Source organism: Carassius auratus, chromosome 7, assembly GCF_003368295.1.
Source record: "Carassius auratus strain Wakin chromosome 7, ASM336829v1, whole genome shotgun sequence".
In the NCBI taxonomy this organism is placed as follows: domain Eukaryota; kingdom Metazoa; phylum Chordata; class Actinopteri; order Cypriniformes; family Cyprinidae; genus Carassius; species Carassius auratus.
This window is the reverse complement of record NC_039249.1, coordinates 33,728,066-33,743,516: the sequence shown is the minus strand read 5'-3', so window position 1 is coordinate 33,743,516 and position 15,451 is coordinate 33,728,066. Positions and strand designations below refer to the sequence as shown.

Here is a 15,451-nt window from a genome sequence, read left to right as displayed (position 1 = left end):
AAGGTTCAATAAAAGAGAAACATGTTGCTTTTGCTACCAGTTTACTCCTCTGTGGGCAAATACACAAACCACATGTACTCTGCATGAACTTCAGCCTTTAACAATAAAATAATATTGCATGATTACACAACACATGCTTTTATCACTATAACCACACAGGGACAATGATCAGTCATCATATAGTGACTCTGACTAGAACAGAGATAAGAATATTTTCTGTGATTATAGAGTTCAAAAGCTGACTTTATAAATCTGAATGTGTGTTTAAACCAGGCATTAATTCAGCGACACACACTGAAGCTCCGGTCACAGGTGTGTGAAGACACACCCACAGCGAACAGAGACAGGTTTATTCAGGCTTCACACACACTTCACCGGCCAGCAAACTACGAGAAGATCCTTCATCATGCAGTGTAAGTCATCTTTACTCACCCAACTCAATCTCTCTCGGTTTATCATTCTGTAATGAACGACTGAATGGGTTTCATTCTGACAAACATTAGGCAAATCCCAGCAATGATTCTGCTCTTAGTGTTTGTTTCTTACTTGCAGTCATGAAGCCACACGTACTGCCCTTGTGAAAGACTATTGAGTGTGTACTCACAGACTTATAAAAAAAATGTATTGGCAGATAATGTTTGTGAAATAAAAGGCTACTTAAGTGTACTTTGACACACTTTGCTATGAAAAAAAAAAAAAAAAAATTCCCTTTCCCATTTTGATGTTCTGACTAACATATAAAGTGCTTTATTATAATTGTAACTGTAGTGTTATGTAGTATAAAGTTAATATTCTAAATGTATTTCATTGCAACATTGTTGCACAACTTGCAATTAAATATATATATATATAAAATACATGACACAAGTTTCAACAAAAACAGCATTACATTTTAGTTTATAAAGATATAAAGCTGTACTTAAGTGCTACTTGACTGTGTCAAAAGTTTGAGTAAAGTTGTGTTTATCTGGACACCAGTACGAGAGCAGAGAGGAAGAGACGGACAGTTGTTTGGATTTGAAGAAAAGCCTGTAGAGCAGCATTCCTGCGACACACGGTGACGTCAGCGCTGTGTCTGCTCGTCCTTCACACATCTGATAAAACACTGGGACTCTGAGCTTATATAAGCTTGAGATCTGACACTCTCTGCTGCTAGTAACCACCACAACCACTGGTCATCATCCTCTTACAGTTTTGTTTATTATATAACCTTCATATAATTCTTTTTTGAATAGCTTTAATATTTAGACTCCTCAAATGTTGTATTTTCCCTTCCAATCTGGACTATAACTCTCCAGTGAACCTCCTTTGATTCAGTCTCTATTCCAACACTGCAATTTACATAAAAACTCTTCTCCCAATCTGAAGTGATTTGCTGAAGGACACTAAAGCGCCCGCGATCTGGAGTAACTCTTCAGATAATGGGCCACCTTCACCTGAAACTAAACATGTGACCTTTGTGTTAACAGCCCACGCGCTCAACGCCTCCGCTAACACTTCATTATGCTCCGATACCGCCACCTTCTCCTGGAGAGACTGTGTTCACTGTTCAGTGTTGTTTGTGTTTGTGTATGCTGTATTCTCAGTATCTGTCATTGTTTTGTCTTGGATTCTTGTTCAGTGATGGGTGTTCACCAAAGTCTTCTGAATAGCACTCTGCACAAGTAAATATTTTGTAATTTCTCTTGAACACTCTGTATGGAAACATATATTATTTTTGCCCCACAAGCTGCGTTTGGAAGGAAACATAACTGATTATTTGTGGAGATGTTGGTACGTAATGAAAAGTAGCCTGAATTTATTTTGCTTGCAAGTTTCAAAATCCAAGGCAAGGCCTGAATTTGCATATGTATGCAATCAACTACAAGTGTGCATTTCTAGTGATGGGAAAGCACACACATCTGAGAAGCTGTTAGCATACACTCAAGGAACCGTTAGGAATCAGATTATAACTCAAATAGGCTGAAAAGCTTTGTAAACACCTCATCGATTGGACAAATTAATGAAAGGGATGAGATATAGACCTGCGATAATTCAGTCAATAGGAAAAAATAAGCATGTACACACTTGAATCCTGTTATCCTCTCAATTGCAATTACATGTGCAGTGCTGTAATGCACATTTAAATACATTTTAATTAAATCTAAAAACAAAACTGAGACATCAATTATACAGTGCTTCAAAACTGGATTTAATATCATCATTCCATCTGATGAAAATGTGTGCATGCTAACAAGCCTTGTGTGTAGTAAGACAGAAGTGCACAAGCTGTTTCTTGAAACACAACCTTCCTTCTTCCCGCTCTTTTGTCTTCTTCTTTCACCTCCTCTAATCTTATCACATGTCTTCCTCTCTCAACCGTTCGCAGGCCCTCAGTCTCCGGGCCGAATCCTGTCGGAGGAGCAGTTCTCCTGCTCCATCTGTCTGGAGGTCTTCGTCGAGCCCGTCTCCACTCCCTGCGGACACACTTTCTGTAAGGCCTGTCTGCAGGGCTTCTGGAATCACAGCAAGAAGTTCCTGTGTCCCATGTGCAAGAAAACCTTCTCCAGAAAACCAGAGCTCAGCGTCAACTGTGTGCTGGCCGAGATCGCAGAGCAGTTCCAGGGTCTGTCCACGATGTCCTCGCTCGACCGCGCCAGGGTCGAGTTTACCAATGCCCCACAGAAAGAGGACGACTGGGGAGACTTCGCTAAAGCGGGAGAGGTGCCCTGCGACGCCTGCATCGGCCGGAAGATGAAGGCCATGAAGTCGTGTCTGAGCTGCCCGGGATCGTTCTGCGAAGCTCACCTCCAGCATCACAAGAAGGGGAAGGCGATGAACTCACACAAGCTGGTGGAGCCCATACACAACCTGGAGGACAAGATGTGCAAGACACACAAGCGCCTCCTGGACGCCTACTGCCGAAACGAACATGTGTGCGTGTGTAAGGAGTGCGCAGGGTCCTCGCATAAAGGCCACGAGCTTGTCTCCACCGAACGAGAGTGGAAGAAGAAAACGGTGCGTTTTAATGCTTGCATTACATTAAAAAAAATGTTTCTTTATTGTTCTGAGAATGATTGGATTCAATACAACTCTCCAAAAGTCAGACTCAGACTCTGTTTGATAGATAAAAGTGTATTAGGGTCAATCAGGTCATATAATCCTGTCGTCAGTTGATATGCTGATATTATTGTGCTAATTTATTGAATTATGTATTTATTACGTTTCATTGCCAGAAAAATGAACCAACTCCAGTATAAGGCTAAAAGCGGCCTGATGTTTTAACATGATTGAGTTTATGTTTAACATGATATCAGCTTAATGTAAACATTGTAAGCTAGTAATTATAATTTCCCTCGGTTATTCAAACAGCAGCTGCAGAAAACAAGCAGAGAACGTGTTCATTATCAAGGAACATCATCACTGAGTTTATTCACTGTAAAGAACACACCCGTGTTAATCAGTGCAGTCGTGTACACTGTGTGATGAACACACTTCTCACACTCACAGTACACAATCATCTGCAGTGTGTTGTGTTTGTGATGAGATGATTCCAGAGAGAGCTGAATTCAGTCAGTGAGCATGCACACTGAACCACAAAACACTACACTAAAGTGCATTTCCTTCCCTTTTTTTTCACAAAGTCTATATATAAATTTAGTCTTGTAGCTCAAACAGTAGAGCAAGGCACTAGCAACGCCAATGTTTTGGGTTTGATTCCCTTGCAATGCACGAAATGCTAAAAAAAAAAAAAAAGTTGCATGAATGTAAATGTAAACACCCTCGTAGCAAAGTTAAGACTTTAAGCATAAAAGTATGTCAAATTGACCCAAACATTATAATCGTAATGGATTAGGTTTGCACTTTCCACAGCAGTAAAATATCCACACCTCACAGATTTGTTCACTACCCTAAGTGAAGATAAGTCACAACATTTTAAGGAAAACATCATAGGGTCCAGACAACTAAAATACCAAAAAGGGTTCAACTAACCTGGGAACTTGGAAATGCAGTAAATGTGATTTGTAAATCTTATTGTTTGTTCACAGAGTCAGCTGGGGAAGAAAAGGTCAGAACTGAAACATCTGATCAAGGAGCGAGAAAAGAAACTAGAGGAGATCAAGCAGTCCATCAAAGTGCTCAAAGTGAGTCCATTTATACTGTGTAATGCTTCTTTTCTCTGGTCTTTAATCATCTTTCTTTGCTCAGCTCTATTAGGAATGACATGTTTTTGAATGCATTTTGTATATTACTTTTTGGTCTAAATTTCTGCCATTTGAATATATGCTAAAAAGCTACTTTTACATTTTTATAATGCTAATCAAAAGTAACTAAATGTTTTAAATCTGTAACGCATCAGCAAACCATAATGGATGATAAATTACAAACTGTAATTGCTGCTTCCAGCTATATTTATTATGCATGACAAAACAACACATACACAATGTGTCTTAAACAATTTGATAGTTATTAATAATCATAAATAATCATTATATGGCATCTAAGTGTACATAACTTAGGCAGAATCAGGGACAAACAGGTATCAAAGTGCTCTTTGTGATCTCAGTTATGTTCAAATCAGTTATAAACATATCCAGTAATAAATAACAACTGAAAAAAGTCCCAGTACAGACCCAGGGTGAACGCTGTTCACCTTTTATTTAATCACCTGACAAAACCAGTAAGAGCACTGCAAATATTTGGCCATGCTGTCACACCCCTCTTTACATGAGAACATGTCCCTTCAAATGCTGAACAACACAAGTAATGCAGGATTACAGGAAACAGAAAAACCTTTGTTTTGGACTGGACATAAATATATACGCGTAACTTGAGTTACAGGAAGTGAATCTGTCTTAAAGTGGAAAGAGGCAGAGCTGACATTTGTGACAAATATGACATTAGCACTGGCAGATACCTCCAAAAATGGATCATTTCCATCGGTGATATTTTATCCTTCCTGTGAGATCGGATTCAGGTTTGTGTCAAAGGCATGCAAGGTTTTTCCTGTTCAATAGCTGTAAATAGAGCACACGGCCATCTCGAGTCACGTTTAAAGATACAAAGAGGATCCAGTTCCATAGAGGATACAGGCAGAAATAACTCATATTAGACTCCTTAATGCTTCATGATCACAGTAATACTGTAGACAGAGATGAAGATGTCGGAGCAGGTATAGATGAGATGAGATGACCTGGAGCTAAAATGATTGAATCAGCACAGTTCTTCAGCGAGTTTAAGTGGTTCAACCGGTCTGTCCTGTCCAAACACTCGCGCTGATATTCTGCATGCTCATGTTAACATGCGATCTCATGAGTTACTCTGCATGTGTTTGTCACAACCCTCTCTGGTCTCTGTCCTGGAAATGTTCTGTGCATTTTCACAAAAAAATCTGATCCATGTTGGTCTCAAATTGTGATGATGCTGTGTGGGACGTTTAGGATCAGAGTGAACAGTTTCCCTGTGCATGTTAATTTATTTTGAGGTATATACAATCTGCATTGGGAGTAAACAAAAAATGGGAAAAAAATGTCTGTGTGCTTTGACAGTAAATGTGCGGTCAACGTGATTTTGCCAAGTAAGACATGTTCCTGGATCAACATTATTGTCCAAAGATATAGACTTGACCCAATCCCTACCCCTAAACCTATCCCTACCCATAACTCATGCCTAAAATCAAAGGGAAATGATTAACAATAGTGTAAACTCTGATAATAAGTCTAAACAGATCCTTCCTAAAAAGTTATCTCTCTATTCTGATTGGTTGATTGGAATGTTGTTCCAGGAACATTTAATACCTTTCACCAAGAAATATCAGTTTGTAAATGAGATATGTGTTTCCCAAGTGTTGGGGAAAGTTACTTTTAAAAGTAATGCATTACAATATTGTGTTTTGAGTTACTTTTTAAATCTGGGCAGGGCTTGCTTGTTTGTTTTTAATATTAAAAAAGTTCTTCTTTTACAAATGTAAAAGAGCTTTCACATGTGAAATGAATATGCGTCAGACTGAAGGAAATGTAAATCCATGTCTGTACAGTAGATATATTTAATTATTGCAGGATTGCATTGCACGTTGACATTTAATCTAGATCTACAGTAGCACAGTGCTTCTGCACTCACTCATGATTTCTCTCAACATGGCAACACCAGAGCTGTCATAACATGAGAAAACAGAGTAGCTGTTGCTTATATGAAAAAGTAACCTATGAGAGCAGCATCTCGTCAGTCGGAGGCGAGCTGTATTAGTGTCTGTGTGATCGACGGAGGAGTGTGTGAAGCCTGGCGCCCTCTCTGTGTTCAGGACAGCGGTCAGAGAGAGGTGGAGGAGAGCTGGACGGTATATGCGGAGCTGCAGCGGCTGCTGGAACAGTCTCAGGCCGAGCTGCTGGAGCTCATCTCCACGCGGCAGAAACAAGCGGAGCAGCAGGCCAAAGACCTGGCCATCAGCCTGGAGCACGAGCTCAACACCCTGAGGAAGAGGAGCAGCGAGCTGGACGCTCTCGCTCAGACACAGGACAGGGTGCTCTTTCTACAGGTCAGCATCCAACGCTTCCACTGAACTGGTGTCTGTATCTGAGCTTCATTAAACGAGTATTTCCCTGCAGTTCCTGCCATCTCTTCCTCCTCCAGCGGAGCCGTCTGATTGGTCCTCTGTGTCCGTGAACACGGATCTGTATCTCAGCACCATCAGGAAGTCCGTCTGCTCTCTGGTCGACAAGTTCCAACACGAGGTCAAACGGCTTTATGGGAAAGGTGAAGAACCGTGCCCACCCTTTCCCTAATCTTTCCTTAAATCAAGCTGCTGATTTACACGTTCTCTTCTTTTCCTTTCAGAACTCAGGAAGCTGCAAAACTATGCAAGTAAGTGCTATTGATATAAGCATTAGTGATTAACACAGCCATCTGAACACTGCCACGGAGCATTATAATGTTTCCATCTTTTCCAGCTGAAGGAATATTTGATCATATTGATGAAGATATGGGAGGCACAAAGTTATTTTAAGTCAGTCTGTTCCTCTAGAGTTCACTGCCGCTGCATTATCAAGTATTACACTGATTTATGACAAAAGCATTAACTGTAGGAACTGTAGTGATTAAGGGATTGTACTTGATTTCTACACTTCACTGTTATTTTGAGGAACACTGAGCCATACCTACAAACCAGAATATCAAACTAGGAGACAGCAGACAGCAACAAAAACACCCCAATAACTACAAAATAATATCAAAACCCCTTATCAACCACATAACAACATGACAGGAACCACGCATTAACAAGCAGGTCTCACAATATCTTTACAAAATGGCCAACATATTTTGTTTTATTTTTTGAGTTCACCAATGAGGAACATAACTGATTTGGGCGTCCTCTCTAGGTGAGGTGATCTTGGATCCTGCCACAGCTCAGCGTGATCTCTGTCTGTCCGAGGACGGCCGGCAGGTACGCTATGATGAGCAGCGGAAGAGCTCCACACACTCAGACACGCCGCGCCGCTTCAGCCCAGCGCTGTTTGTCCTGGCGCGAGAGGGTCTTTCCTCCGGCAGACACTACTGGGAGGTGGACGTGGGACACAAGACCGCTTGGACAGTAGGAGTGGCCCGGGGGTCAGCGCGACGCAAAGGAGAGATCCGCCTCAGTCCAGAAGGAGGCTTCTGGTGTTTATGGCTGAAGAGTGGAGAAGTGAAAGCTCTCAGTGGTAACAGAGTTCCTCTGCATCTCGCCACACTGCCTCAGAAGCTGGGCATCTTCCTGGACTACGAAGCTGGACAGGTGTCCTTCTACGACGTGAAGACACGCTCTCATCTCTACACGTTCACAGATGCCTTCACTGAGAGCGTCTATCCCATCTTCAGCCCTTGCATCAATCAAGACGGAAGGAACCCCGGAGCGCTGGTCATCACCGCCGTCAAACACAGCTGAGACGCCAAACTCACACCAGTGCTGAAAACTGAAGACTTAAATTGTATAATGAGATCACGTGACACTGAAGACTGGAGGAATGATGCTGAAAATACAGCTTTGAGCACAGGAATATATGACATTTTACAGTATATTAACACAGAAAACAGATATTTGAAATTAATTTCATTATATTACTGTATTAGCCTTTACTGTATTTTTTATCAAATAAATGCAGTGAGCATATAAACGTATTGACAACTACTTTTTGATCTGATTTTTCTGCTGATGTCCTTCCCTCTATTTGTTCCTTTTATATTTGCATTTTACATTTTGTTATTGTTTTGAAATGCAATGAAAACTTTATTGGCACCAAACTTTTGAACAGTTGTGCACTTTGGTTCACTTTAGCTCTGTTACTGTTAGCATGATGCTAAATTACAGTTCCACAATAATGTTTAACTTGTGAATTAAAGTATAGAATTGAAACATTTGCTAAAAGCCACACTGTAACTCAATCAGTCATTTAATTGTGTTTGACCCATTGAAGAAATGTATGATGTGAGCTGAATGTTTATGTGTGATATGCCAATATGTATAAACAAAAAGGATAATTAATGAACTGTATACTGTAGATCAGTCTCCTATATATTTTCTGTATTCATTTTTATTATCATAAATACATGTCATATTATCATTATAATATTTGGATAAAGGTTTCTCATAAGTTTCTTTTCAGACCTTTTTAATAAAATTCATAATATTAACTTGTCATTCATGCCTTGAATCGATATATAATAGTTGAGCATAACTGCTAAAGAAAAGCAACTTGAGTGAGTGAACGGTTAATATATCCTGAGACTAAAAGAGCCTGTATGTAGTCAGGGGTGTAAAAGTGAAACCAGGCTATGGGGGAGGGCTGAGGGGGGATATTTCAGGCTAACGGGGGGGCATCAGCTGTCCCGCATGTCACTGCTGTCCAGACCAGGACGGTCATTGTGGTCAGTGGCTTTCGACTACAACAGACTGCTGGTGAGTCTTCTTGTAAAACACTGTAACTCAGTCAAAAATGTTAGGTTCAGTGAAGATGTTTGAAGAAACTGCATGTTCTGAATGTCATTTCAGCAAATACATAGCTAAGATGTGTGTAAAATGACGTATGTGCTAATTTAAGCATGCTCAAAACATCTTGAAGGTCTTCTGTTGCCAAATATAATTAATGAATAATTATTGCCAAGTCAGCAAACATGTGTTTAATAACCAGCATTTAAAAACGTATAGACTAAATGGTGCTATGGATCCAAAAAGGAGCAGGAGTCTGGGAGGCCTTGTATTTTTGGACTGATGTTAATCTTTGGTCCTATGAATAGCCAGGCTTTACATATTCCTGAAGTCTTTCTGTTTCAAAGACTGCTGCATGTTGCTAAGAGCACAAGGCCCTGAGCCAGCAGGATTGCTAATTAAATCCAAATGACTTTGTATATTTAGCACACTGCAAAGCTGGCAATAATGCCACCATGTATGCTTGAAAAGGACTGGATAATTCATCTGTTGTTGTTTTCTAGGATTTTGTTCTAGTTTTGTTCTAGTTTTGTTCTAGTGTTATGGGATAAAGTCAACATGAGTTTAAAACTTTATACTTTCTTAAAACACATTCCTGGTCTTAATGTGCACCATTTATCACCCATACTACTCCATTTTAATGTTCTGAAAGGACCCTAATTTATAGGGTACTGCTATAGCTAAATCTTAGCAAATAATGAATTGTAATAAACTAAATGTGCAATGTGTCGATCATCTAGAGTGTGAACACTGTATTTAAGCCCTGCTCCATTCTAACATCCTCCCATTATAACCAATTACTGATGGATAATCTCAAATACCACCCTACTTGATTCCATTTTTGTCATAACATCAATATGTTTTGCTCTTAGATACAACGCATTATGGAAGTAAAATTGGCTGTGAATGCAGGTTTGTGTTGACTTCTATAATCTATAAGTGTATATCATCCCTGTTGTTTATAAACCAAATCTCTCCACATTTCATTTTGGTTTTTATTTGATCTTTTGTGATAAATGAACACTACTGGCCCCCCTCTATGTCTGTCTGCAGGGTTTACAACTATTAAACTAATGAAATGTATTAAACAGGTTGTGAGTAAACTTCATAATTGTACTGGATCCTCAAACTGCAAAACATTACAGTAGCACCCCACATCAATCTTAAATGCAATGAATGGGTAAAAAAAGATTCCACTGAAGAAACACTATGTCCATTTAGGTTAATGCTTTATCTTGGGACATGCTTGAGTAAGACACTCTTCTATCTATAGACTTTATAGATTAAAATAGCCTGTGCATAGCACTTCATCTTTTATAACATGAGATTATGACCATTAAATGAAAGTCAATTGACAGGATATATTATATTTATATAGTTGGAAGTCTACATCTATTTGCAGGGCACATGTTTGTCCCTCTGTTTCTACAGGAATGGCATCTCCCACCAGAATGTTAGCAGAGGAGCAGGTGCACTGTTCCATCTGTCTGGATGTGTTTACAAACCCTGTCTCGATCCCTTGTGGACATAACTTCTGCATGGCCTGCATTGGCAGCTACTGGAAGTCCAGTGCCCTCTTCATGTGTCCGATGTGCAAAAAGACTTTCTTCAAACAGCCAGACATCAGCATCAACACAGTGCTGAGGGAAATCGCTGAGAAGTTTAAGGAAATGAAAACCAACCCAGTTGCAAACATTCAGAGGACAACACAACCGGACCCAAGACAGAGCCCTGTGGAACTCCCCACAGAAATTCCTGAACTGATTCCTCCTAATGGACCATGGGTTCAGGTGGTGTCCTGTGATGTGTGCACTGGCCCTCAGCGACAGGCAGTAAAGTCCTGCTTGGTGTGTTTGACATCTTACTGTGACGAGCACTTAAAGACCCACACTTCCCGCTTCACCAAACACAAGCTGATCGAACCTGTGCAGAACCTGGAGGACCGTATGTGTAAGAAACATGAGAGGTTACTGGAGCTGTTCTGTAAGAAGGATCAAACCATAGTGTGTGTGCTGTGCACAGAGATGGACCACAGGGCTCATTACACTGTTCCTGTTGAACGAGAGTGGACCGAGAAAAAGGTAAATGTACCACCTATTATGACAACAGCTGTTTTTATGGTGGCCAATTGTCTTCTTTTGTCCACTATATATAATGACCAAATTGATGACACTGAAGTGCTTGGATTTATTGCAAATCTCAGGGTGGGCTGTCTGCCACTAATAAGCATAACACAAAAAGTATGCAATTCCTATAATGCTCACATATCAGTTCACAATTGTGCCCCTATTTCTCTCAATAATAGCAAGACTGAGGTTTTAAAGTAAATTATAAACAAATAAAGTAACAAAATGTAACAGGCTACTTATTAAAAAAAAAAATTGCATTACTTACTACTTGAAATTTGTTAAAAAGTTCCATTATTCAGTTATTGTCAAAAATTAAATTAAAACAAACAAACAAACAAACAAATAAATAAAATATATTGATTTAAAAGGACTAAATGGCTAAAGGCATATACCCCTTTCCCCTCCACTGAGTATTGTGCATCACTGTGGAGCACAACAGCCAAGTTCCAGATCGCATAATGGCATTTAACCTTAGAAAATGTAAGAACATTAAAATCATGGCAATTTCAGCTAATATGTACATTTTCAGATGGTGTATAAAATACATAATTTTTTAATTTGCTACTCACACAAATTAATTCAGTTGTTGTAAATAAAGTTTGTTATTCTAGATGATATTTTCATTGTTTAAACAATACATTGTGATTGACAGGCCTTGTTGAGGAAAACTGAAGCTGAAGTTCAGCAGATGATCCAGGAGCGACTGAAGAAAGTGGATGATATCAAACACTCCATAGATTTGAACAAGGTATGTTTAATGTTTTATGTATGTCTATGAAAAAACATTAAGATTATATATATATATATAATTTTTTTTTTTTTTTTTGACTGCATTGATAAGTGTGCATCTCTTCCTGATCACAGAGCAGTGCTCAGAGAGAGATCGAGGACAGCATGCAGGTGTTCTCAGACCTGATCCGAGCGGTCCAGAAGGCCCAGGCCGAACTGGTGCTGGACATTGAGGAGAAACAGAGGAAGACCGAGAGCTGGGCCAACGGACAAATACAAGAACTAGAGCAAGAAATAGACGTTCTGAAACTGAGGAACACAGAGTTAGAGTATCTCTCACAAACTGAAGACCACATTCATTTCCTGCAGGTGGAGTATTTTTACCTCATGCTTGTTATGTTGAACAATTGACACAATCATTTTAAGAGTTATGTTCAGGCGTAAATGTATCAATGATGATACATCGATCAATAAGAGCCACCACATTCAGGGGATGTTTTATAGAATGTTTTATTCAAGGTCTGCCAATATGCTATTTTAATGTCCATTGTCTTCTCCTGCAGAACTTCCCATCGTTGGTGTCTCATCCACACACTAAAGACTGGTCTGAGACCTGTGTGTACGCGGATCCATGTGTGGGCTCCACCAGGAGAGCTGTGCTCAAACTAGTGGAGACTCTTACTGAAGAAGTAGAAAAACTTGCAGAAATAGGTACGAACTTTCACATCATTCTATTTCTGCACAGATACTTTCTGTTCACCACAGCATGAGGCACAGTTATAGGTCAGGTTGGTTGTAACCATGAAGAATTATGAAAAGAATAAGTGTGCTTATTTGCTATGAATGTGCACTTGTTGTGTCTTTAATATCTTAAAAGTATATACAAAATATAAAATTAAATAAATAAAAAAAAAACACTGTAATTGCAGATAATGTCATATGAATGTAATAAAAGGCCTTTTAAATACACTTAAATAGAGACACTTTCATAACTTTCTTAACACTTAAGTACACTTTTAAAGTGCCCCTTTGTAACATAAAATGAAATGTTTTAATTTAAAGTACAGTTTATATAATGTTGTGCTTAAAAAAATAATAATATATATGGTTATTTTATTGATTTATCCATTTATTTTGTCATCATAAACAGAGCTGAAGAGGGTTCAGAAGTACTCAGGTAATGTTTTCTTCTATGTTTGATCTGTCATACATCACTAGTCCAGTGTGTTTATCTAGTCCTGGTCTGTTTGGTTTTTTGTTCACGTGTCTGCTGTGTGTTCCCTATGAAGTGGACATCACCTTTGACCCGGACACAGCGAACCCCTGGCTGCAGCTGTCCGAGGACGGCCATCAGATGCGTCACCTGGGTGCATGGCAGGACCTGGCCGACACACCTGAGCGCTTCGATACGGTGGTGATCGCTCTCGGCCGTGAGGGACTGTCCTCGGGACGCTGGTACTGGGAGGTCCAGGTGGGCGAGAAGGACGACTGGTACATTGGTGTGGCCCGGGCATCTGTCAACAGAAAAGGACGGATTTCGGTGAGCACGGCTCAAGGCTACTGGGCTCTAGCCATGAAGAAAGGCCAGGAATATCGCATTTCTTCCTCTCCACCTCTCTTGCTCTCCATCGAGCCCAAGCTGAAGAGAGTGGGAGTCTATGTGGACTACGAAGAAGGACAGGTATCGTTCTACGATGTACAAAACAAAAGTCACATCTACACCTTTATGGACTCATTCAAGGAGAAACTGTTCCCGTTTTTCTACCTCTACTGCAGCGATAAGTCCTCAGACACCATGATGATCTGTCCTGTGCAGGAGCACACTAAACAGTGCTGAACAGTGACTCTATACCGTTATTAAATGTGCTTGAGAACTGCTTTCTTTAACTTTTTTCCTACTTACTAGGTGTGACCCTGGGGTACAAAAGCAGTCACTGGGGTATACATGTAGCAATAGCTAAAAATACATTGTAAGGGTCAAAATTATAGATTTTTCTTTAATGCCAAAAATCATTAGCAAAATTCATGTTCCATGAAGATATTTTGTTAATTTCCTACCATGAATATATCCAAACTTCATTTTTGATTATTAATATTCATTGCTAAGAACTTTTTTCTAACTTTTTTTTGCACCCTCAGATTCCCGTTTTTCAAATAGTTGCACCTTGGGCAAAAATTGTCTTCCTAACAAGCTATACATCAATGGAAATCTGATTTAATCAGCTTTCAGGATTATATATACATCTCAATTAAAAAAATATATATATTATTAATAATTGACCCTTAGGATTGTTTTTGGGGTCCTGGGTCCCATATGGATATTTCTACAAAGCAAATGTAGTCAGTTTTTTTGCATGACCACATGAGAGGAATACAGTGAAATTTCTCCAAAATAATTTAAATAAATAAATAAATAAATGTATGTATGTTGTATTGCAAAGCCATGTAAGCAATTATGACAAGCAAACAGAGCATACAAAACAAATTAATTAGTATAATCCATGTTTACACATTTGTACTTGATTGTGAATAACTGAAATGGAAATAAACACGTCAGTGCTAGCATTTTATTTATACGATTTTTCGTACCCTACACCGTACCCTGACACGCACCTCCTCAAAAATTTTACTACGCATCGCGACGATGCGGACCGCAAGATCTGTGATTTGTCGGCTTGGTAGTATCACATTTCCTCCTACGCATTTCCGGAATGATCTTCTGCACTCTGGACCGCCCGCCCGCCATTTTTAAATTCTGAAATTCAGTGAAGAGCCAACATGGAAATGGACCAAGTGACCGAGCGATTAATTGAAGAAGTGAGGAAATACAGCCATCTGTATGACTCCTCTTTGGGAGATTACAAAGACTGCCAGATGGCAGTGAATTCGAGGAGGGAGATTTCCTCCAACGTCGGTTTAGATGTAGCGGAGTGCATGAAGATGGAAGGACTCTCGAGACAGGTATGTTCGTCTCCGTAAAAAAAGAGCGGGAGTCCAGGAGGAAAAAACATCCCAGCGGTTTATTTATTTCTATCTTGGCTTGCACCTCATGTCAAACATCGGCTTACGGAGTCAAACTTTGACGATAAGGTAAATAATGCACGTCCTTTTATGTACCTCTATTGTGTTTCGGTTAGCTAACATAACTAGCAATGCTATTGATTTTTTGCAAAAATAATATACCTGTGAGTCAAAAAGCGTGTGTAATAGGTTGTAATTAAATGTAATGGGTTGTATTTACATAATATAATAGATTGTAATTTTATTTGGCTTACAGAAAATACAAATGCAACAATTTAGCATTTGCAATGTATTAATATACAGTTATTATAGCTCTATCTATCTATGAATTAACAATGAACGCATCATCTTTTATATATAACTTATACTATTTGCTATTTCTTTCATAATCACAGGATGGAACTGATACCAGCTCAAACTCCACTGGTTTATCGGATGTGAGACCTCGAGCCAACAGCGATGATGACCAATTACCAAGTGGTAGCCCCCATCACCAGCCATCTCTTCCGTCCCCCAGTCCAAGAATGGCACAAAAAAGGAAGAGAAAAGAAAAAGATGACTGGGTCCAAGTGCAGGTTGCTCGGTTGGAGGCTTAGTTGGAGGAATGGTGGATGGAGCTTCAACAGAGACT

The 15,451-nt window shown here is 39.5% G+C and overlaps 2 protein-coding genes across 3 annotated transcripts; both read left to right on the top strand.

Annotated features, from left to right (window-relative positions):
- Positions 1-209: 209 nt before the first annotated feature.
- LOC113106574 (E3 ubiquitin-protein ligase TRIM39-like) lies at positions 210-8,652 on the top strand. Its single transcript, XM_026268655.1, has 7 exons — positions 210-413; positions 2,369-2,997; positions 4,029-4,124; positions 6,281-6,514; positions 6,585-6,732; positions 6,814-6,840; positions 7,356-8,652. The coding sequence occupies exons 1-7, from the start codon at positions 407-409 to the stop codon at positions 7,898-7,900; spliced, it is 1,686 nt and encodes a 561-aa protein (XP_026124440.1). The 5' UTR covers positions 210-406; the 3' UTR covers positions 7,901-8,652.
- A 187-nt stretch (positions 8,653-8,839) lies between these two features.
- LOC113106573 (E3 ubiquitin-protein ligase TRIM58) lies at positions 8,840-14,057 on the top strand. 2 transcript variants are annotated; one of them, XM_026268652.1, is made up of 8 exons: positions 8,847-8,911; positions 9,814-9,853; positions 10,373-11,022; positions 11,723-11,818; positions 11,935-12,168; positions 12,363-12,510; positions 12,950-12,976; positions 13,089-14,057. In XM_026268652.1, the coding sequence occupies exons 2-8, from the start codon at positions 9,826-9,828 to the stop codon at positions 13,634-13,636; spliced, it is 1,731 nt and encodes a 576-aa protein (XP_026124437.1). In that variant the 5' UTR covers positions 8,847-8,911; positions 9,814-9,825; the 3' UTR covers positions 13,637-14,057. The 2 variants fall into 2 exon arrangements, with proteins under 2 accessions (XP_026124438.1, XP_026124437.1); XM_026268653.1 differs by lacking the exon at positions 9,814-9,853 and having other exon boundaries at positions 8,840-8,911.
- The last annotated feature ends 1,394 nt before the right edge of the window (positions 14,058-15,451 follow it).